The sequence below is a fragment of the Giraffa tippelskirchi genome, chromosome 11 (assembly GCF_054371585.1).
Source record: "Giraffa tippelskirchi isolate mGirTip1 chromosome 11, T2T-mGirTip1v1.2.pri, whole genome shotgun sequence".
Classification (NCBI taxonomy): Eukaryota; Metazoa; Chordata; class Mammalia; order Artiodactyla; family Giraffidae; genus Giraffa; species Giraffa tippelskirchi.
The window spans coordinates 65360875-65383690 of NC_137285.1; the positions used below are offsets into that span (position 1 = coordinate 65360875).

At 35.9% G+C, this 22816-nt stretch overlaps 1 protein-coding gene across 6 annotated transcripts in view; it reads right to left on the reverse strand.

Annotated features, from left to right (window-relative positions):
• MAP9 (microtubule associated protein 9) overlaps positions 1-22816 on the reverse strand; it is a 71728-nt gene that overhangs the window by 38975 nt on the left and 9937 nt on the right. For 2 of the 6 annotated variants that reach the window (XM_081545903.1, XM_081545906.1), the window contains exons 5-13: positions 19982-20211; positions 14177-14270; positions 12234-12475; positions 10331-10401; positions 7751-7919; positions 6731-6820; positions 5047-5208; positions 4782-4927; positions 4473-4605 (exon numbers count right to left, since the gene is read on the reverse strand). In XM_081545903.1, coding sequence (XP_081402029.1) covers positions 4473-4605; positions 4782-4927; positions 5047-5208; positions 6731-6820; positions 7751-7919; positions 10331-10401; positions 12234-12475; positions 14177-14270; positions 19982-20211 — 1337 coding nt within the window. Of the gene's footprint in view, positions 1-1307; positions 1455-3130; positions 3581-4472; positions 4606-4781; positions 4928-5046; positions 5209-6730; positions 6821-7750; positions 7920-10330; positions 10402-12233; positions 12476-14176; positions 14271-19981; positions 20212-22816 lie in introns of those variants that run through there. The other 4 variants (XM_081545908.1, XM_081545904.1, XM_081545905.1 and 1 more) reach the window with 4 other exon arrangements.

The following is a 22816-nucleotide window of genomic DNA, read 5'->3' on the forward strand; positions in this document are numbered from 1 at the left end:
AGATTACACATACTGAGGCTTGATGGGAATAATCCAGGAAGGTAGAAGAATGTGGATTCATAGGTGAGTGAAATGGTAAGTTCATATTTCATTGTTGTGATTGGTATAATCCTGTTTCATATTATTCTGAAAACTTATCTTCCATAGTCTCACATTTTTATTATATCAGGTGAATTTTAGAACCACTTGGTTTCCCTGCTATACTCTCTTCCAAGAAATGACTGTGTATCTGAGAATTAATATGAAATCCAAACAATGATACAGGAATATCTGAAATTTTAATAGCATTTGGCATTTTCATCCTGCAGCCTTGACTGTCTGTTTCCTTAAATCTGTGCTAAATCTATAAAGTGGTTTCCTTGTATTCCAAAGAGCAGTGGTGTCAGGGAACCCTTTGACAACCTCTGCTGATGGCTCGGGAGGAGTGGCAGTTTGGTAAATTATTAGTTGTCTATGCTTCTTTTATCAGTACATAAAAGGAATTGATAATGTCACAAGAAGAATATCTTAATACAAGGGTGCATTAGCATGCAATTATTCACATACAACAAAAGAAGTGAAGAAAGGTGAGACTTATTTTTGTCTTAACATTTTGCTCTTCCTCATGAGAATGTTTGCATCCTTGCTACTCCTAGTAAAGAACCTCCTTTCAAAATACTAACTGAGAAAATAAAAGCTGTAATTGGACCACTGTCAATCATCCTAATACTTTAGAGAGGGGGAGGCCCACTTAGCTAGGTGCGGGAAAACCAGTGACCGTGCTGTGTTCTCAGAAACTGACTAAACCAACCTCTTTATCCATTCCATTTAACATGTGGAGAGGAACCTGAAGCAACTTTGAGTTTACCAGCAGATGCTGAAAAGTCAGAGCAGGAAAAGGGCAATTAAGTATCAACCGTAATATCAATTAAGATAAATTGATGTTATCTTGAGTAATAATTAAAAGAGGCTTGTTAAAAAAAGTTCTTCTGTTGTTGTTTGTTGGAGTATGAATCTTTTGCTTATTTTTTCCTTATTAAAGGTAACTATGAATTAATATGGGGCTCCCTGGTTGCTCAGCTGGTAAAGAATCTGCAGTGCAGTAGACCTGGGTTTGATCCCTGGGTTGGGAAGATCCCCGGGTTGGGAAGATCCCCTGCAGGAGGGAATGGCAATCCACTCCAGTATTCTTTCCAGGAGAATCTCCATGGACAGAGGAGCCTGGCTGGCTGCAGCCCATGGGGTCACCAAGAGTTGGATACGACTGAGCAACTAAGGATGCACTAAGCACATGGATTAACATGGGAACTGGCATGAAGCATCTTACCTGATCTTTGACTACAGTTTTCACCTAAAACAGTGACCCTTCAGATGCTCACTCCCCAAGCTAGGTTGTACACCAAATTTTGATATGTTACTTTATATGAAAATTGAAGTAATTAGCTCTTCTGTATAGGAGTCATTTCCCATTCTCTCTGCAAGCAAATTTCAATAAGAAATTGGTAAGATGGGAAATAGATCTATAACATGTTGGACATGGATATTTTTTTTTTAGGTAGCACTATATTATAGGGATATACTGTACATCAAAACTAGTTATTCTGTATTATGTCTTTGATGAGTTTTTGTTCTCCACAGGATTGATTAGGATGAGAAAGTGACTAAATATTATAATAAAACATAATGTACCTAACTTAGTATTTTACATTAGTCATGTATGACTTACGTCATTTGGGAAATTCTATCCAATTTTTGAGACAATGTGAAAATAAAACTGAAAACTGGGACATTTACATTCAATCAGTACTCTAAAGGGCTTCCCAGGTGGTGCTAGTGGTAAAGAATACAGTAGAAGTAAGAGACACGAATTCGATCCCTGGATCAGGAAGATCCCCTGGAGGAGGACATGGCAACCCACTCTAGTATTCTTGCTTGAAGAATCCTGTGGACAGAGGAGCCTGGCAGGCTACAAGTCCAAAGAATCCAGCATGACTGAACGAATTGAGCACATATGCACTACTCTAAGAGATATCAGCAGAATTAGCATCCATCTCCTTAGTATAAGAAAATTTTCAATTTTTCTTAAAACAAAGCATTATTTAAGAGTTCAGTCTAAGAAAGTCATCATACAACATTACTATTCTCATTCAAACCACTGAAGCAATTTTGACTGCTTTATTTTATTACTGTTTCTCCGCATAGATTTAGCATTATAGCAGTACTAGTCAACACATACACGAGAATAAATGCTGTTGGTGTTTTTATTAGGATTACATTAAATTTGTAAATTACTTCAGGGAAAAATTGACACCTTTATAATATCATTATAATATTGTTTCTACCCAAGGGTAGTTTTGTTCTAACTTCTCAAGCACTCATTTGTGTGCTTCAGGAGGATTCTGAAGTTTTCTTATACTGGTCTTGTGCATTTCCTGTTTATTCCTAGGTATTCCATCTTTTATCCTACCTTTAGATAGCCTGCTTTGGGTCCTGGGTGCTTCTCTAGTTACTAACTCTAAACTTTATGTGAAGAAACCTAGAATATTCAGAAATACTTTGAATGACGTTATGAAGGGAGATTAACACAAACATATGAAAATATATCAAGTCCTGATAAGGAGAAGAGTGTAGCACTGGGATATTTCTAGTGAGACTGACCGATGAAACAGAAAGTCAAGAAAGAGACCCAACATTATGGGAATGATCTAACGTATCATATAAGAAAGTCAGTATCTCAAATCAGTGGGTAAAAGATGTGTTGTTTCATGAAAGATGCATTTGGAAAAAATAAAGATGGAATCATATTTCCCATCATACAACAGGATAAGTTCTAAGTAGAGCAAATGTTAAAATGTTAAGATATTAAAATCATAAAGTTATTAGAAGAAAAATGGGACCTTTGACTTCAGATTTTGGAGAAGGTCCTTTCAATTATTTCTAAAATTGAGAAGCCATAGAAAAAGACTAATAGATTTGATACCTGAAAATAAAGTTAATTCTTCATTAAATAATATGAGCAAAGTTGACAATATAATACAATGGGAAAAAAAAAAAAACTGTAACTCATATCAGAAACAATAGGCTAATCTCCCTAGTACATATAAAAGCTTCTAGAAATCAATAAGAAAAAGACCAATGAGAAAATGTTCAGTTTTTGTTCAGTGTAAAATGGACTCTTTATAGGAAAAATAAACACAATTAATCCTTATACAAATGAAAAATGCTCAACCTCAATCCTAATCAGAGAAATACAAATATGCAAAAAATATGCAAAAATGCAAAAAAAATGTCTGAGTGACATACTTTTAACTTGCTGAGAGACATGAATTCAAAAATACATGTCAGACTACAATAATTTTTTAATCAGAAACCCTATTGGACCCTAAGCCCTGTGGAGAAATTTTGCACTTTTTGACTAATGTAAAGTATTCAATCGGGCTTCCGAGGGTGGCGCTAGTGGTAAAGAACCTGCCTGCCAATGCAGGAAATGAAAGAGACGTGGGTTTGATTCCTGGCTCAGGAAGATCCCATGGAGGAGGGCATGGCAACCCACTCCAGCATCCTTGCCTGGAGAATCCCATGGACAGAGGAGCCTGGTGGGCTACATTTGATGGAGTCAGACATGTCTAAAGCAACTTAGCATGCAAAGTACTTATTCATCTGAAATGCATTTACTTATTCAAAAATCAATTAATAAAATACATATTTATATTGATATTTTAAGATAGAAAATGATATTTTGCTTGCTCTCAATGAAAAGCAAGTATAAACATAAGTATATTGAAAGAAAAAAATATATAATGTCATTTATTATCATTTCTCCCAATCGTCACACTTGCTTTCTTTCATTCAAAAACCACTTAAGTAAGACCGTCTCCTTGAGGTCATCAGAAAGATCAAAAGGAAATAAAAAATGAAATAATTTTCTCATTAAATACTATTTTACTGTGTGTTGGGACCAAGTTCTACATAAACTAACCTGGTATATCTTTAGCAATATACTTGTCAGCTTTTTATGATTTTAGATATGAAAATTATTGCAAAGGATAAATGCAACACTATTACGACTAAAGTTTTAAGCCTGAGTGTGTTAGGGAATAGTAGAATCATTAATTATTCCCAGGTGGCTCAGATCTGCTTGTAATGCGGGAGACCAGGGTTTTATCCCTAGGCCAGAAAGATCACATGGAGAAGGGAATGGCAACCCACTCCAGGATTCTTGCCTGGAAAACCCCATGAACAGAACAGCCTGGTGGGCTACAGTTCACTGGGTCACAAAGAGTCAGACATCACTGAGCACACACACAATCATTAATAGAAATGAGTAGATCGAAGAAATTATGATATATGTAGAAGGAGAGGATGAATTCAACAAGGCAAATTCCAGGCAGAAACAGTCAGTAGGCATGAGACAAACAGAACTGGAATTAGGGACAGAAAAGTCACAAAAAGTACCTTTAAGATACACAACTGCATTAACAAGTAACACCTACCAGCCATTTTTCATATTCCTCAAGAGCTTGTTTATCTTTTTCTTTTTTCTCAGCTCTTTTCAGTTCTTCTTTTCTTTTCTCATGTATTTTTACTTTTTCCTTTTCCTTGAAAAGAACTTCCTTTTTTTCATTCCTATGTAAGACAGTATAAAACATCGGCAAGTTAAAGGAGAATATATAATAAAGATTCCCTAATGTGTCTCTACAATAAGATTGAGTACATTAATAACATTCAAGTAACTGAATTTTAGAAAAGCCTAAAGTGTTACTAACTTCAGATCTATCAAAAAATTTGCTATTCTAGATTACCATTTTTCTACAGCAGTTAAGTTATCTTTTCTTTTCTCAGCAACAGTTTCCTCCTCTTTCTGTTTCTTTGCTCTTTCATATTCTTTCTCTTTTTTATTTTTCTCCTTAAGGTATTCCATCTTTTTTGCTTTCCATTTTTCAAAAGCCTGAAAAAGTTAAGAATTACCTTCTTATTGAATGTGAATATAATAAAATAGTAAAAGTATAGTTAACCACTAATTTTCAAATGTTTAAAATTAAGAAAGATATTAAAGCTATTGCATACTTGCAGTGCTTCTCCTTTTCTCATAGCATTTTCTTCTTCAGTTTTCTTCTTGTTTATTTCCTCCAGCCTTTTTTTTGCAGCTATCTTCTTTGCTTCCTTTTCTTTCATGGCTTTCCAGGCCTCAAATGATGCTAAGGCTTCTTCTCTCTTAGCAGCTCTTTTCTATTTTGGAAAAATAATAGTCATATGTGTATGTATTAATATAAATTGACATATACAGATAGATATAGATATACATATGTGTCTTTATTTTCCTTAATGTTCATCAAGTTAGGTTTCAAAGCAATCTATTTTAAATGATTTAGAAAAATTAATTTATAAAAAATGTTATCTGAATTATTCTCTATATTTTTAATGTCCTTTTCTAATACTTCTGAGATATTGATCTACTACGATGCATGGGAAGGAACGTTTTTTGGGAAGTATACTGAACAAATGTTTTCAGAGTAAACTGTAATAAGTTAATTGGTACTGCAAAGTGCTCATAATGAAATATTGCATTAAAAGAAAAATATCAGGGAAGTTACAGGCCAGAGAGGTAAAATTACAGTCGAAGTAGGATAAATTGGCCAAGTCACAAAGTAAACCACAGGTCTTTACTTTAACCCTGAGTTTTGACTGACATCAGAGCATACAATTCTTACTGCATAAACATGTCCCAAATGTTGAAAACATGGGCCAGACTGGAAAATGCTATTACTTTACTTACTTCAGTCTAATCCCATAATATTCTGTTTGCCTTATCATATTGCTTAGCATTAAATGCTATAAAGCCTTACTACAGAGATAACATAATTTAGAAGTAGAAGTATGGCCACCCTGAGTTGTGAAGACCAAATGAGGTGTCTGGCACTGCCTGTGGCGGATAAAGCTCCAACATGGCGCCAGTGTCCAGGCACGGCCCCTGCAGGGCTGCTCCACTCAGCGCTGTTTCTTTCATGGTAGCATTAAAAAACACAAAGAAGGGTTGGTTTTATTTTGTTCTGTTTTCTTCAGTGGTTTTACTTTAGAAGATGAAAAACGAATGAGCATGTTGTAGGCTATGGGGCAGGAGTTAGAGGCAGAAAGTGAAGTACAGCTGAGATTGAAATGAGAGCCCAGCTCCATTCAGTGGGAAGGACAGGGCCAATCACTCAGGTAGAGGTTGGTCTTGCTGCTGCTAAGTCACTTCGGTCGTGTCCGACTCTGTGCGACCCCGTAGACGGCAGCCCACCAGACTCCTCCGTCCCCGGGATTCTCCAGGCAAGAACACTGGAGTGGGTTGCCATTTCCTTCTCCAAGAGGTTGGTCTTAAAGACACACAAAAAAATTCAAGATAGAAAAGAGGACAATTGAAGGTTAATGTCTGAAGACCCTTTATATTCTTCGCTAAGTTGTAACACAGAAGTCGATTTTTAAGAATGAAATACGTACATGGTCACAAGAAAAAAAATGTTCATAATCAACAGTGCCAAAGTTATTGTACACATATAAGAAAATCTGTGTATCTATGTTTTCATGTAAACCAGTTATATTTATACCAACTAAAAATGTATAAAGTACTACAGAAAATCAGAAATCATTTCTTTTATATACAATTTACTTCACCATTTAAAAAGCAGTTGATTTAAAAATATTAAGCATTCAGAACTATTTTACTGACTTAAAAATCTGGAATGTTTTTCATTTCTACATTTCAGAATACCTGTTCATTTTGAATCCTTAAGTTTTCACTTTCAATTCTTTTAATTCTGTGCATTTCATGTAAATAAATATTTTTCTTTTCTAACCACTCCTGTGAGAAGAAGAAAAAGGCTATATGTTATGCAAAGTTTTGCAAATGAATCAGAATTCTTATTTATTTCTGAAATATATAATTACAACTTAAAAAAAATAAATCTTCTAAACTTTGTATGTGCTAATATCATTCCTCTTTTTCTGATAATATTCTAATATATAACGAGTAAGAATTAAGAAAAGCATATATGTGTTATCTTTCTCAGTATTAGGAACAGATTTCAAAGACTGAATATGATGACTGCATATATTAACATTTTCTCTGAAATTCACATGGACAATTTTCTAAAATACATTGTATTTTATATAAGAAATAAGACCAAAAAAGACATGTTTGGAATTTTGAAAAATTAGAAAAGCTTTTTTCTAAGTAAGTTTAACTCAAATACAAAGTCTCAGGAAACAAAAAAATATTAAAACACTTTTGTTAATAACAATATAAACTTTAAGTTGAAAAAGTATAAAAACATAGATATACCTTACCTATATTTTGCTTTTGATATATTTTTATCAACTGCCATGGCAAATTCTCTTTCTTTACAAGTATGATCAGTTAAGCAAAGTTTAAAGTAGCCCTGGTGACTCAGATGGTAAAGAATCTGCCTGCAATAAGGAGACCTGGGTTCAATCCCTGGGTTGGGAAGATCCCCTGGAGAAGGGAATGGCAACTCACCCCAGTATTCTTGCCTGCAGAATTCCATGGACAGAGAAGCTTGGCAGGCTACAGTCCATGTAGTCGCAAAGAGTTGAACACAACTGAACCACTAACACACACACACAAGCAAACTTGGGAGGAGATTTGGATTGCTCGGGTATTATAAAGGAAATGGATTGATAAATCATCATTTCTGACAGGTTCATTTTATTCCCTGATAAAAAACCTTATGTGATTAATTCTAACTTTTTAAACAAATGTTTTCCTTTTTACCTGATAAACAGTTGCCCTGAGATTATCTGCTCTGTCAGCTTCTGTGCTCTGTTTCTGTGAGGGCTTTTGGTCCAAGACTCTCAAGGTCCCTAAATAGTGAGAAGCTGGGGCTCTCGACGGAGTCCTCCTTAGAGAACTAGGCTTCTTTAAGAACTCAGAGGTCATTAATCTGAAAAGAGCCAAATGAATCAAGATAAACTATTACAATTACACTGGTAGAAGAAAGATTCATTAGATTTTGAAACTACTATATCTAAAAACTATATTATAATTTAATAAATTATAATTGTATTACTTTGAAAATGATGTGGTATTTTATTAGTAAACAAAGACCCCTTCAACATAATTTAAGTTTTATTACTTTAATTTATATATTGCTTCAAAGTAATTTTTCTTTTTAGGTTATTTATAATTAAAACATTTTTTTAAAACATGGACTCAAGTTACATGAAAAAAATATTAATAAGTAGGTTTTAATAGTTTCTTGTATTATATTGCTACATTGCTACTGCTGTGGTGGTTGTTTAGTCGTTAAGCCATGTTCAACTCTTTGCAACACCATGGACTGTGGCCCGCCAGGCTCCTCTGTTCATGGGATTTCTGAGGTAAGAATACTAGAGTGGTTGCCATTTCCTTCTCCAGGGAATCTTCCTAAGCCAAGGATCAAACCCCTTCTCCTGCATTGTCAGGCAGATTCTTTACTGCTGATCCACCAGAGAAGCCCCATTTTGCTACATCAGTTCTGTTCAGTTCAGTCGCTGAGTCGTGTCCGCCTCTTTGCGACCCCATGAATCATAGCACACCAGGCCTCCCTGTCCATCATCAACTCCCAGAGTCTACCCAAACCCATGTCCATCGAGTCGATGATGCCATCCGACCATCTCATCCTCTGTTGTCCCCTTCTCCTCCTGCCCCCAATCCTTCCCAGCATTAGGGTCTTTTCCAATGAGTCAACTCTTCACATGAGGTGGCCAAAGTATTGGAGTTTCAGCTTCAACATCAGTCCTTCCAATGAACACCTAGGACTGATCTCCTTTAGGATGGACTGGTTGGATCTTCTTGCATTCCAAGGGACTCTCAAGAGTCTTCTCCAACACCACAGTTCAAAAGCATCAATTCTTTGCTGCTCAGCTTTCTTCACCGTCCAACTCTCACATCCATACATGACCACTGGAAAAACCATAGTCTTGACTAGACGGACTTTTGTTGGCAGAGTAATGTCTCTGCTTTTCAATATGCTATCTAGGTTGGTCATAACTTTCCTTCCAAGGAGTAAGTGTCTTTTAATTTCATGGCTGCAATCACCATCAGCAGTGATTTTGGAGCCCCCAAAAATAAAGTCTGACACTGTTTGCACTGTTTCCCCATCTATTTCCCATGAGGTGATGGGACCAGATGCCATGATCTTAGTTTTCTGAATGTTGAGCTTTAAGCCAACTTTTTCACTCTCCTCTTTCACTTTCATCAAGAGGCTCTTTAGTTCTTCTTCGCTGTCTGCCATAAGGGTGGTGTCATTTGCATATCTGAGGTTATTGATATTTCTCCCCGCAATCTTGATTCCAGCTTGTGTTTCCTCCAGCCCAGCATTTCTCATGATGTACTCTGCATATAAGTTAAATAAGCAGGGTGATAATATACAGCCTTGACGTACTCCTTTTCCTATTTGGAACCAGTCTGTCGTTCCATGTCCAGTTCTAACTGTTGCTTCCTGACCTGCATACAGGTTTCTCAAGAGACAGGTCAGATGGTCTGGTATTCCCATCTCTTTAAGAATTTTCCACAGTTTATTGTGATCCACACAGTCAAAGGCTTTGGCATAGTCAATAAAGCAGAAACAGATGTTCTTCTGGAACATCTATTTTGCTACATAAACCAACTTAAATATAAAGTTAGACTAATAACTTCTAACTTAGGGATGGTGGGAAAATTTGGCTCATGATATCTTCTGGTATATAAAGTTATCACACCACAGCTATTTCACTTATTTTCATAATGCCAACTGTGGCCTCCCTGCTACAATAGCAGATGTGAGTAATTACAATAGAGACCATATGGCCTATAAGACCTGACATATGTACTAACTGGCAAATTCACAGAAAACGTTTGCCGATCCCTTTTCTATTGGTGTAATTATAATTTAAAAGATGCAGAAGATTTTGATTAGCACTTATGAGCTAGGCATCAGTGTGAATGATGATCAGTTCTTATCATTTTAATAAACCAATTTAGTACATAGAACCTCAAAGTTTAAAGTATAATTTTACATGCGTTGGACAAAGACATTTAACAGAGAAGGTGAATGCTAGACTTCAGCTTTATTACTACTTTATATACTGTCTCAGGAACAATAGGAGAAAGAAACTCCATCTCATGAGCAATGTAGAACACAGAGGATCCTTAATCAATCCCTTTTATAAAAGAATATATGCAACTAGGGGGATTATCATGAAGTGACTAATTCATTCTTCTCATAAGAAGAAAATTAAGAATATCAAATGAAATTTACTTTCAGAAGTTAAACTAGAACTTGCTTTGTTGAAATATAAACCTATAACTGAAGGAAAATGATAACTTTATTACCTGCCAGATGCACTGGATGCTCTATTATTTGCTGATTTTTTATTCTTCATATTTCTATCTTGAATTGCTTTCTATTAAATAGAAAAAGCAAAAGATTACTCACTCTATATATCACAGTTATAGTTAGAGGCCAACTGCTAGAAAGGCAATGTTTTTGAAGCATCTACTATGCTTAACATAAGCATAGCGGTCACCAGGAACGAATAAGGATATCACATTTCAGGGAAACTGACTGATCCTAAACACATAAATAATGTGACTCATGAAAGTGATAAATTAGGGTGTAATGGCAGTGACAGAGTGGAGTTGAGGAGCTACTTTAATGAAGGTGATCAGGGAAGGCCCCCTGAGGACGTGACATCAGAGCTCAGACAGATGATGGATAGAAAAGGGCCATGTGACACTCTGTGGAGAACTTGATAGTTGTGAGAAACAGACCCAGCGAAAGATGCTGAGGCACAATGAACGGCAGGGTGAGCTGAGGAATGGAAGGTCCAGAAAGCATCACCAGAGAGCTCCAGGCAGTGGTGGGAGGTCTGCATTTTATTCCATGATGAGAATCCAACAGAGAGACCTTAGAGGGGATGACTTATCCAGACTTAAAATCACTTGGTAAAGAGTAAGAATAAAGCCAAAGATTCAATCAAAAGATATATGTTATAATCTTGTTATATGTACATCACCTGTTCTAGTTTAGAATTACCTCTGTTAAACATTTCTAAAACCTTGTCTTTAAATTCCAGAATACCCTTCTTCCTTTTAAGGAATGACTTTTCTATTTTACACAGACAGATGGGTGTTAGCACTACGTGAGGGCACAGATGTAAATGCTTCCCTAACTTGGCATTAGTGTTTTCCTAATGAAAATGGTTAAGGAAATACACCTGGAATATGGCTTAATGAACCTTCTCCTTAAAATGTAATAAAAATCTAATACCCTGTATTATAAAAGTCCTGTTCAACCACAAGTTTTCAGATAACTGTTATTTTCCCCAATAGTAAATATACATAGCCACCAATTAACTGCAGGAGAAACTGGATAAAGAAAACTCAGGAGAAAGAGAGACTAAAAATGCTCCACCATAAATTTTATCAGTACAGTTCAGTTCAGTTCAGTCAGAGTACAGTACAGTACACTCAGCACAGTACAGTACTCTAGTGTAATATAGTATATTGTTGTTTGTTGTTCAACTCTTTGCGACCCCATGGGCTGTAGGCTCCTCTGTTCATGGGATTTTGCAGGCAAGAATACTGAGGTGGGTTGCCATTTGCTTCTCCAGGGGATCTTCCCAAGCCAGGGATGAACCTGTGTCTCCTGCATTGGCAGGCAGATTCTTTACCTCTGAGTCACCAAGGACGCCTGCGGTATTGCATAGGGAGAAGTAATCCTACATATCACAAATCTGGTTCTCAAGGTAATGATAATAATATTCCTGATAGTGACCCTGTCCTTCCATTTAAATAGGCATGGATGCTGATAAATATTTCTTAAAAAATTTTTATTTTTTAGTTTTTTAAAGTATTTAAAAATGATATCCAAAGGAATACCTTTCACTAATTCCAAACCCTCAGAAATTATTCCAGACAGCTATATTTTTATAACATGAAGACCTATAGAAATCTACCCACTTCTGAGTATGTAATTCTGAAACATTTAAAAGGATATTATGATCATATACTTCTGAAAATTTTAATGAAATGTTGGGTTTTACTGTATTCACTTCACCACTTCTCTGAAGTGAAAATTCTACTGAATAAGAATCACATGATAGTATAATATTACTATCAAAAGATGAGTCTTACACAGATAATTCAGAAGTACCTAATATGGAAGATAAAGTATTTAAGAGTTCTACTTTGAGTTTTAAGGTATAGTATAGAAGGTACAATTTTATATAAATACCTTTGAAGACTCAGTACACAAGATATTCTGAAGTTGTAGTAGTGGTGGATCTTCAACTGTTAAGTCATCATTCATAATCAGTTCAGCTTTCTCCTTTTCTTCTTCAATGTCACCAACAGTCACTTGACTTTCCTTGGGTTTCTCAAGTGCAGTAGCAACAAAGTCTATCAAAAATGAGTTCTTTTCATTTTCGGTTGATTTCAAGGAATTATGCCTTTCAGGGCATTCTTCATTCTGATCTACTTTGTGACAAAGTAACAGAATTAAATCTCCCTTTTGAATTAGTGAGGTGGATAACTGATTCATTTGCTTTCTGCTAAATGAAAACGTCTCTGATCTTTCTTGCAAAATAGAAATGGAGAAAACAATCATATTCAACTTGAATAAACATTTTTCCAAAGTGATCTATAACAGAGAAAATGGTTACTAAATCTACTAAAGCATTTGGCACACCTTAGAAAAATATCATATAAATAAATAGAATGGAATAACCATCCTGAAATATAGACACATTACAAATGCTTGTATAAATCAAGTAAGTGAGATAGCAATATCTATTCTACTTAAAAGCCTGTGTTTCTTAGCTGGAACAAAAGGCATAGATCTCTAAGCTACCACAGTTACTAGCAATGCAGTTGTGAAACTGTACAGATACAGAGAAAACCAAGAATCAATGTAATTCTAGAAGAGTCTACCACACAGAGAATAAAGTCATCTGCCAGTTTTACTCCCACGAAGATGCAGTGTTGCCTCTGATAATAAAAGGGCAGGAAAGGAAGGACTAATACTCACCATCTCAGTGCTCAAGGGACAGTCTTAAACTCTGGCATGGAGGATTCAGTTTTGCTTTTACAGAATTGCTTCTACTATTTTGATTCTATCATACTTTAGAATGTGCAACAGAAAATCAGTGCTTTCTGTGCTGATCACCAACTTTCAGTTCTACTAGTACCTGGCCAAACCTGTATCTTTACTGTCAAAGTCTTAATTCTGAGGCTTTCATTACAGTCATTTTTGGGGAACTCATTTTGAGGCAAGCTAGATATCATATCACTTTATAATTCCAATTATATGTTCATATTTGGACAGTACTCGTGATTTAAAGTATCAATAATGGATTCTGCTAATCAATGTACTCAGTGAAAAGAACAAGGACTTTGGAGCCAAAGATTCAAATTATGGCTCCATCACTGACCTTGGGTATGTTTCCCAATATCTTTGCATTTCAGTTTTTCTCATCTGCAAAATGATAAAAATTATACTACATAGTAAGCACTTAATAAATGTTAGTTATACATCCCAACCTTAGAAACAGCTATGCCTTTATATGTCATAGGACTAAGGAAAGAAAGAATGTTAACTTATTCATACCTCACACTTACTGATGTTAACTATGGTCTGTTATATGTGCTTTACATGTATTAATTAATTTAATTCTTACAATCACTCTACTCTTATGCCCATTTTAAAGATCAATATATAGGGCCAGAAAGGTTAGTTACCTTCTCATGTAGTTGTACCTGGATTTAAATCCACCTTAGTCTCAATTTAAAAGTTCACCTAACCATTATGCTGAGTATTGGAGCAACAAATACATAATAATAGCTCACCCTGAGTGAATACTCTACTTGTGTCAAGAATTGAGTTAGTGGCTAAAATGCAAAGCATCACTTAATTTTCACAATAGCCTAATGAGGTTGATTGTTATAACTTGGGGGATTGAGGCAATCTCTCTGCAATCTCTCTTAAACTGAGAAATTAAGTTCTGCATCTATAATCACAAGGTTAGTAAATTGCATTGTGAGATTAAAAGTCAGGCAAACATAAACATATATTGTTCCTGTAACTATGTGACATATTACTCCTTTGGCATACTTCTATGGCAGTCTAAGCAATAAAGAAATTCACAAATAACATAAGGTAGGATATTTTGATATAATCACCTGTAATGGAGGCTTTTTCCTCAGATCCTAGTGAAAAGGAATCTTTAAGATTTTCTTTAACAGATGATGATGGTACACTTGTTAACCATGGATCCTATGTAAAGAAACTATGTAAGTTTAGTTGTCAAGATTTGTAGAGGGCAATAGCAGTATTAAGACTATTTCATAACTCTGAAATATGCATTATTAGTTTTCTACTGAAACACCATAAGGGTTAAGTCAAAGGAGGTTAAAATATACTTTACTTTCAACTTAAGAGCTATTTCAGCTCTTTAACTGAAACTTCTAAATCCATTTTTAGCAATTTTCAACACTATTGCTGCTCTAAAATCAAATCTCAGAAATACTTAAGTATTTGACATCTCTTTCTCTAAGTATATATTTTCTAAGAAAGCATAAAGATCGTAGATCAAAAACCCTTGGTTTGAATCAAACATTAATAGTTGTTCAAACAAAAGCCATTCATAAAACCAAGTGTGTGCGTGTGTGTGTTGCTTCAGTCGTGTCTGACTCTTCGTGACGCTATGGACTGTAGCTCACCAGGCTCCTCTGTCCATGGGATTCTCTAGGTAAGAATATTGGAGTGGGTTGCCATTTCCTCCTCCAGGGAATCTTCCTGACCCAGGAATAGAACTCACGTCTCTTTTATCTCCTGCATTGGCAGGCAGGTTCTTTACCACTAGTGCCACCTGGGAAGCCCAAAAACCAAGTAGCTACTTCCAAATATTTTAGATTAAAAAGTACATATATTTCATGCACTTTAGTTTTCCTCAAAATTACTATATCTGAAATAAAATAATTATATATGAAATGAAGTAATTATATTTGTGTTCCTATATTAAACATCTCTTTATAGGATAATACTCTAGTCTAAGGGTGATGATACTGTAAGTATCATAAGTACCTATAAGTATAAGAAGTTTGATTTTGTTGTATAAAAATTTTTATTTTTTTCCCATAGTATTTAATGTCAAAAGCAATAGAGAGAAACCCTCTGGGAAGATGGCAGAAGGGCTAAAACACTGGAGTCTACCCTAAGAGATGAAGCTTTATCCAAGGAGATTTGCAAGTTAGTAGCTTTTCTCCTGAGAAAGTTTCCCCAACTGTGTAGCTCAAGTAGTAGTAGGCTGCATGCCTACCAGACTTGCTTGAGGCATCAGAGAATAGAGTTTAGGAATAGAAGATCAGCCAATAAATTTGGAGAAGAGCTGCAGAGGGCAAGAACCCCAAAATCTGCATATAAAATCCACCTCAAACCCTTGGCTCAACTATGCATGGCATGGAAAAGACCTCAGAGGGCCCTGTAAAATTGTAGTGGCTAGAAAGTAAAAAAACTAAGCAGAAGTTTTAGTGAATGTCCATTGCAAGGGAGACAGAGTTGGGAATTTGAGTCTGGCCATAAAATCAGTATGATAGAACATAGAACACATGTTCAGAGAAACATAATAGAATCCAAAATGTCTACAACATATCATCCATAATATTCAGTATTCAATCAAAACATTAAGTAACAGAAAATAGTGACTTATACTATGAAAACAAACAACAAAAACAGTCTATACTAACCAACCCAGTGATGACCCAGATATTGCAATTACAAACAAGAACTTTAAAGTAGGTATCATAAATATCTTCAAGTATTTAGGAGGAAAAATATATACACAGTGGTGGAACAGATGGGTATCTTGTTATTAGATACAGAAAATACAAAAAAAAAAAAAAAAACAATTGGAAATTCCAGAGTTGAATAGTAGTGAAATAAAAAATAAAATTCCTGCATAGACTTAACAGTAGATGAGATATGGTAGACAAAGGCAGGGTACTCAAAGTCTCTGAAGACAGAAATTGAAGAAAACAAAGGGTAAAAAGACTGAAGAAACAGGAACATGAGAGCTCAGCGAGACATATCAACAATGTCAACACACTGGGTTACAAACAGGAGAAAAGAAAACAACACAGAAAAAATTAACTTCCCATCTTCATGGAAAACATCAGTTTACAGATCCTGAAACCTCAACGAAACCCAGGCAGGATAAATATAAAGAAAAACGACACCTAGGTACCCTGTAGTCAAATTATTATAATTCAAAGAAAAAAGACAAAGTCTTGAAAAAAAAAAATTCTGAAAGCTGTCAGAAAAAACCCCAAATTGTTATATAATGAGTACAACAAGATAAATTTTTGCTGATTTTCTAACAGAAATCATAGAGATCAGGAACAATGGAAACCTATAAAGAGCTGGAGGTAGGAGAAGAGAACTGTCAGCCAAGTACATATTCAGCTAAGTCATCCTTCAAAAATGAAGATAAAGTGAATTTTTACTGACTGAGCAAACCTGTCACTGGCAAATCTATATTATAAGAAAAATAAAAATAAGTTCTTAAGATTGAAGGGAAATAACATTAGAAGGAATATGAATCTAAAGGAAGAAATGAAGATCCTTAGAAATGTTATATAAATCTAAGAAAACTACAAATGTTTATTCTAGTTTATTCTACTCTTTTAGTTCTTTAAAAGTCTAAGACTAAAAGTTTAAAATCATTCATCATAAAATCCCCATTAGGTCAAAAAAGAAATGACAAGGAAAATTAGAAAACATATTTAAAGGAATGATAATGAAAATAAATGGCATCAAAAATGGGTGCTGCTAATCAGTGCATAAGAGGAAAATTCATAGTTTTTAAAAGTTTTGACTGGAAGGATGAAAAGCTTAAAATAAAGGGACACATTTTCTAACTTAAAGATAAGCAAATTAAACCCAAAGAAAATAAAATAAAAGAATAAAAATCAGTGAAACTGGAAACAAACAATAGAGAAAACTAAGCCAACACTGGTTCTTAGAAAAGTTTTAACAAAACTGAGTGATGCCTTTAAAATTTAACAAGAAACACAGAAAACACAAACTATACATTAGAGATGAAAGATGGGAATGTCATGATAATTTTATTGCCATCAAAAGCATAAGGGAATATCACAAACAACTTTATACAACCAGCATCTCAGATAAAGTGGTCAAATTTCTAAATAGACATAAATTACTAATGTCTTTATCATAAATTACTAATTTGATGAAGTAGAAAATCTGAATACCAAAGTATCTATCCAAAAAAAGAAAAAATCAAATTTAGTATCAAAGACCTCTCCACAAAGAAAATTCTAGTCCCAGATAATTTTGCTGATGAAGTCTCCCAATTATGGAAAAAATGATACCAAATCTTTGGTTTCATACCAAATTTTAGAAAACAAAGAGAAAGAGACACTCCCCAATTCATATGATACCCATGTCTGACAACAGCATTATAAGGAAAAAATTATACTCTGCCTCCATAAATACAGATGTAGAAGTCTTAACAAAATATTAAGAAATAAAATCTCACACTAAAACAACCTACTATGATCGACCAGATTTTATCCCAGAATACGGAGCTAATTTAACAGAAAAGTATCATCATACAAACATACACACGAAGGAAAGGTAGGAAGTGAGGCCGTAGCAAAAAAAGAAAGTGTCACCCTTTCCACATCTAGCTGTGACACTTGTGGGAAAGTAAGGCAGTAGAGAGAGAGGTGCAGTGTCATGTAAGAATTTACACGTAGTTTAAGAGACATAAGCATAGTTGAATGTGGATGATAACAGACCCTTCCAGAGGCAAAGATTATGGATACAGGAGAGAGAAAGGTAGGACAAAAAATTAATGGAAATCCCTGCCAAGGTGGGCTTAAAGAAGATTCACAGCATGCTAAGGCAAATTTTATAATGAGGAATAAGGAAATTTTAGATTATTAAAAACAAAAGTATCTAACATACCCAACAATAAAATAATAGATCTACATTATGGGCTATGTTATCGTCATTAAGGTGAATGTAGTCTCAAGATCACCTAGCGACACAGAAACACTTCATGAGCTTAGTGCTAAGAGATTAAAAAAAAAAAGCATAATACAAAACATCACGAATGTTAAGATGACAAATATGATAAAATAAGTAAAGGAAAAATAGCCCCAAAAGGAATAAGAGTAATGAACATTGTTGTTACTAAGTGGTGGGATTATGAGTAGATATTTTTCAATTAAACTTTCTGTCATAATATGTTACTTTAAAAACTTTAGGAATACTTTTTTTCTTTAATCAAGCGACATAACATGCATCACAAAGAGGATTTAGTTAGGTATCGCTACCAGTTTGAATAATGTCCCTCAAAATTCATGTCTATCCTGAATCTCAGACGGAATTAATCAAGATGAGGATATACTAGATTAGTAAGTAAGTAAGTAAGTGTTAGTCGCTCAGTTGTGCCCGACTCTCTGTGACCCCATAGACTGCAGCCCATCAGGCTCCTCTGTCCATGAGATTTTCCAAGCAAGGATACTGGAGTGAGTTGCCATTTCCTTCTCCAGGGCATCTTTCCAACCCAGGGATCAAACCCAGGTCTCCTGCACTTTAGGCAGATTCTTTATCAACTGAGCTACAAGGGAAGCCCTTATACTAGACTAGGGTGGACCCTAAATCAAATGACTGGTGTCTTTTTTTTTAGAGGCAAGTGAGGGAAGACACAGAGACCAAGGGAAAAAGGCCATGTGATGATGGAGACAGGGGTTAGAGTGATGCAGCTGAAAGCCAAGGACCACCATAGATTTCTGACAACCATCAGAAGCTGGAAAAAGCAAGGAAGGATTTCTCTCTAGAGCTTTCAGAGAGAATATGACCCTCTCCACACTTTCACTTTGGACTTCTGACCTCCAGAACTGAAAAAAAATTCTGTTATTTTAAGTCTAGTTTGTGGCAATTGGTTGTAACAGCTACAGTGAACTACCACAATATCCACTTGGTCAGATGATCAATATAAAATAATTGTTTGGTTTTGATAAGACCATCTCTTCTCCTGATTTTTACAACAAATTAGGACATAGCACACTGAAGTTAGAGAGGTTTATACCAAATTGCCAGCTTTCCTGGTAAAGCTAACCTACAGGACAAGAGTGGAATAAGAAGCCTACTGTAATCACATTTCTGGTCTGAACTGAAGAGATCCATTCATTTAGCTGTGATACAAAGGACTTCCTCTGTCTCCCTTTGTACCACCTCTCTTAGTCACATCTGAACCACAGAGGAGCCAGGAGAAAGAAGCTTAGCCGGGTGCTGTTCAGTTTTCTCTGATCTGCTTAAGCAGATTGTGGAGCAGCAGTGTTCTTCCCATACTTATCCCTTCTGAAAGGTGAGGCAGAAGTTTCCTAGCCATAGTGAAAATAAAATACAGGAGGCCAAGTGTTCTTCCCCAATGACAATACACAGTAAACTCCTGATGAACTCCTGAAGGATCATATCTACTTCCATTGTGGTATATCCCAAAAAAGATAGGACACTGCTGTGAACATTCAATATGCATTTGTTGAGTGATTAAAACCAAATGAATAAAATGACACTGGCCATAAATTATACAATTAAAAGATGTGTAAATATATACTTGCAGTTAGTGTTGCATAGATTCAAAAGGACTGCATTGTTTTTTCACATTTTACTTTCTCTGATATTGGATGCATAATGACTGGCGTGTTATAGCTTAATTACCAGTTTTCTTCTTTCTTAGCAGTACGTGCAATAATGCTGCCTTTTTGCTCTATCTTACAACGCAGTTTTAGACCCAATAAAATATATTTAAAAAATTAAAGTTCCTTGTCATTTGCTGACAAAAACATGTGAAACACACACAAGCACACACATGCGTGTGCACAAATATTCTCTCTTTCTCTTATAACCAGATGCAAAAATCTGAACTCAAAACACAATTCAGCAACAGTGCTAACCTCAGCATCAGGGTTTTCAGAGAATGCATTCTTCTCAGCTTCTGGTTGTCTGCCATTCAGCCTTGGGAGGAACGGAGGTGTGGAATGTGCCTCTAATTCTTCATGTGGGACAGTTTCTTTATCTTCTCCTAGGCTATCTTTCTTCTCCCCATGGCTGTGCTTTTTCAACATGCTCCTTGGTCGAGGTGAAGGTTTAAAATGGTTGTCTGCTTCAAGGCTGCTGTTATTTTCTGCAGAAAAATACAATGCTTTAATACATTTAATACAGTAAAAAATATTTTCCTGTTTAAGATGATCATGGCTTCTCCTAAACCCCAGGTGCCACCAAACTTCCCTCCTGTTGCCAAGCACCTTGCCTCTCTGTCCTGGAGAAGAAGCCAACTCCCTTCTCTACAAAGAACTCCAGAAAGTAAAAATAGGTGATAGTTCACAGTCAAAACAATTTTTTTAATGGCTGCCATTCTGAAAGTAACTAGTATACTTCACTCTTGTGAGTAGTTAACTATTCTACTTTATCAACTCTCATAGTATTAAAAATTTTTTAAAACAAACAAAACCATGTCTTGATTTCAGCCTTTATAAAATGAGGCAGTTCATCCATCAAACCTTTATTGAGTGTCTGCTGCCAGGCCCTGTTCACATCATTCACATCAACAGATCTCAGAATCAAGACACTGGCAATGGCCCTGTCCTAGGATTTTAGAGGTTGGGGAGGGAGATGATTGTAAACAAATAAAATTATAAGACAAAGCTAAGTGCTGCAACAAGTATGAAGATGATGTCAGTACAAGGGGTAGAAGAGCCAATGTCCCTGGAAAGAGGGATGGAGAACTCGGCAACCTGTGAGCTGCTGTTCTCTGAGTCCATAAAACCTCTCCAGCAGTCATTAAAATTTCTCAGTTACTATTTCCACTACTTCTAAGTTTAAAACAACACTCTAATGCTGGTATACTTCCAGCCCTCAAAACATGATATACAAGTTTTTTACATGAACTTTCCCCTAAATTTCACCTTTTATATATATCCATTTCTCCACTGTCCTACCAATGTATTCTTCTGACAAAGCTGCAAAATTGAATACCTTTCTCTTTTTTATCTATAAGTGGGGTTATAAATCCTGCTAGAAGATTCTACAGTCAGACCTAATTGGAACCACTATCAATGTTTCACTGCCAATTTTAGGTATGTCCTAAATTCTGGTCAAATGTCCAATTTAAAATCCAAGAGTTATCCTAGATTCCTCCCTCAAAATCCAAAGCATCATGATACCCTATTGACTCTACCTCTAAATATCTCTCATTTATCCCACTTTCTGCATCCCCACTGTCATTTCCTTATCCAGTCTTGCCTAGATTACTGCCTCAGCAATGTTTATAAAACACAAATCAGATCACATCACCCCACTCCACAAAATTCTTCAATGGCTCCCCATCATCCAGTCTTGCAAGTTCGTTGCCTCTGAACAATATAAAAGGTTTCATAGTCTTGTCCCTGGCTACCCGTGCTGCCTCATCACCAGCACACTCCCTTGGTAATCTGTCCTGACATGCTGGGCTCACTGTCCTGCAGTTGGGCCACATCTCTCTTGCTACTAAACTTTTACCCTAGTTCTTCCTCAGCCTAGGATGTCCACTTCCAGCTTCTCCTGACGAATGCGTGCTTGTCTTTGGAATCTCAGTTTAAGCAGAATATTATATAAAACTTGATAAAAGGTTTTGAGTCTTTTTTACTGTAACAAGAACACTTAACAGGAGATCCATTCTCTTAACAAAATTTTAAGTGCAGAATGCAGTATTATTACCTAAAGGCACAATGCCATACAGCAGAACTCTAGAACTTGTTCATCTTGCTAACTGAAACTTTACACCTTTTGACTATCAATTCCCATTTCCCTCTCCCTCTAGCCACTCATAACTACCATTCTTACATTGAAATCTTAACCCCAAAAGTCATATACTAGGAGGTAGGACCCTTGGGAGGTGATTATGTCATAAAGGCAGACCTTCATGAATGGAACTAGTGCCCTAAAAACAATGTTCTAGAAAGTTCCCTTGCCCTTTCCACCATGTAAAGATACAATGAGAAGCCTGCAACGTGGAAAAGGACCCTATCCAACCATATGAGCCCTGTGATCTCAGACTTTCATCCTCCAGAACTGTGAGAAACAGATTTTTATCAGTTATAATTCACTCAGTTTGAAGTTTCTGGTTGTGCTGTGCTGCTAAGCTTCAGTCAGGTCTGACTCTTTGCAAACCCATGGACTGTGGCCCACCGGGCTCCACTGTCCTTGGGGTTTTCCTGGCAAGAATACTGGAATGGGTTGCCATTTCCTCCTCCAGGGCATCCTCCCAACCCAGGGATTGAACTTGCATCTCCTGCATTGGCAGGTGGGTTCTTTACCACTAGCCCCATCTGAGAAGCCCCAGTACTATTTGGGAAGTATTTGATTATAGCAGCCCAAATGACCAAGACAGTACTGGAGGACTGGTACTACATCTCTAATGCTGCAGTTGTAGTTACCATCACAGTGCTTGTAACAGTGAGACATATCATACAAACGATAAATATGTGTGGATAAATAAAATGATCTGCTTATGAACAAATGCTGAATAATAAAGTGAATAGTAAAAGCATTTATAGCATGCTTAATTTATGCCAGATTGCTCTAAACCCTTCAGATACATAAACTCATTTAATTGCCTCAAACCCCTTGCAGTGGTTCAACTATTGTCCCCTTTCACAGACAGATAAAATGAGGAACAAAGAGATCATGTGCATGCCCATGGTTATAAACTCTAGTTTGTGGAATTAAAGCAGGAGCACCCTGGCTCCAAT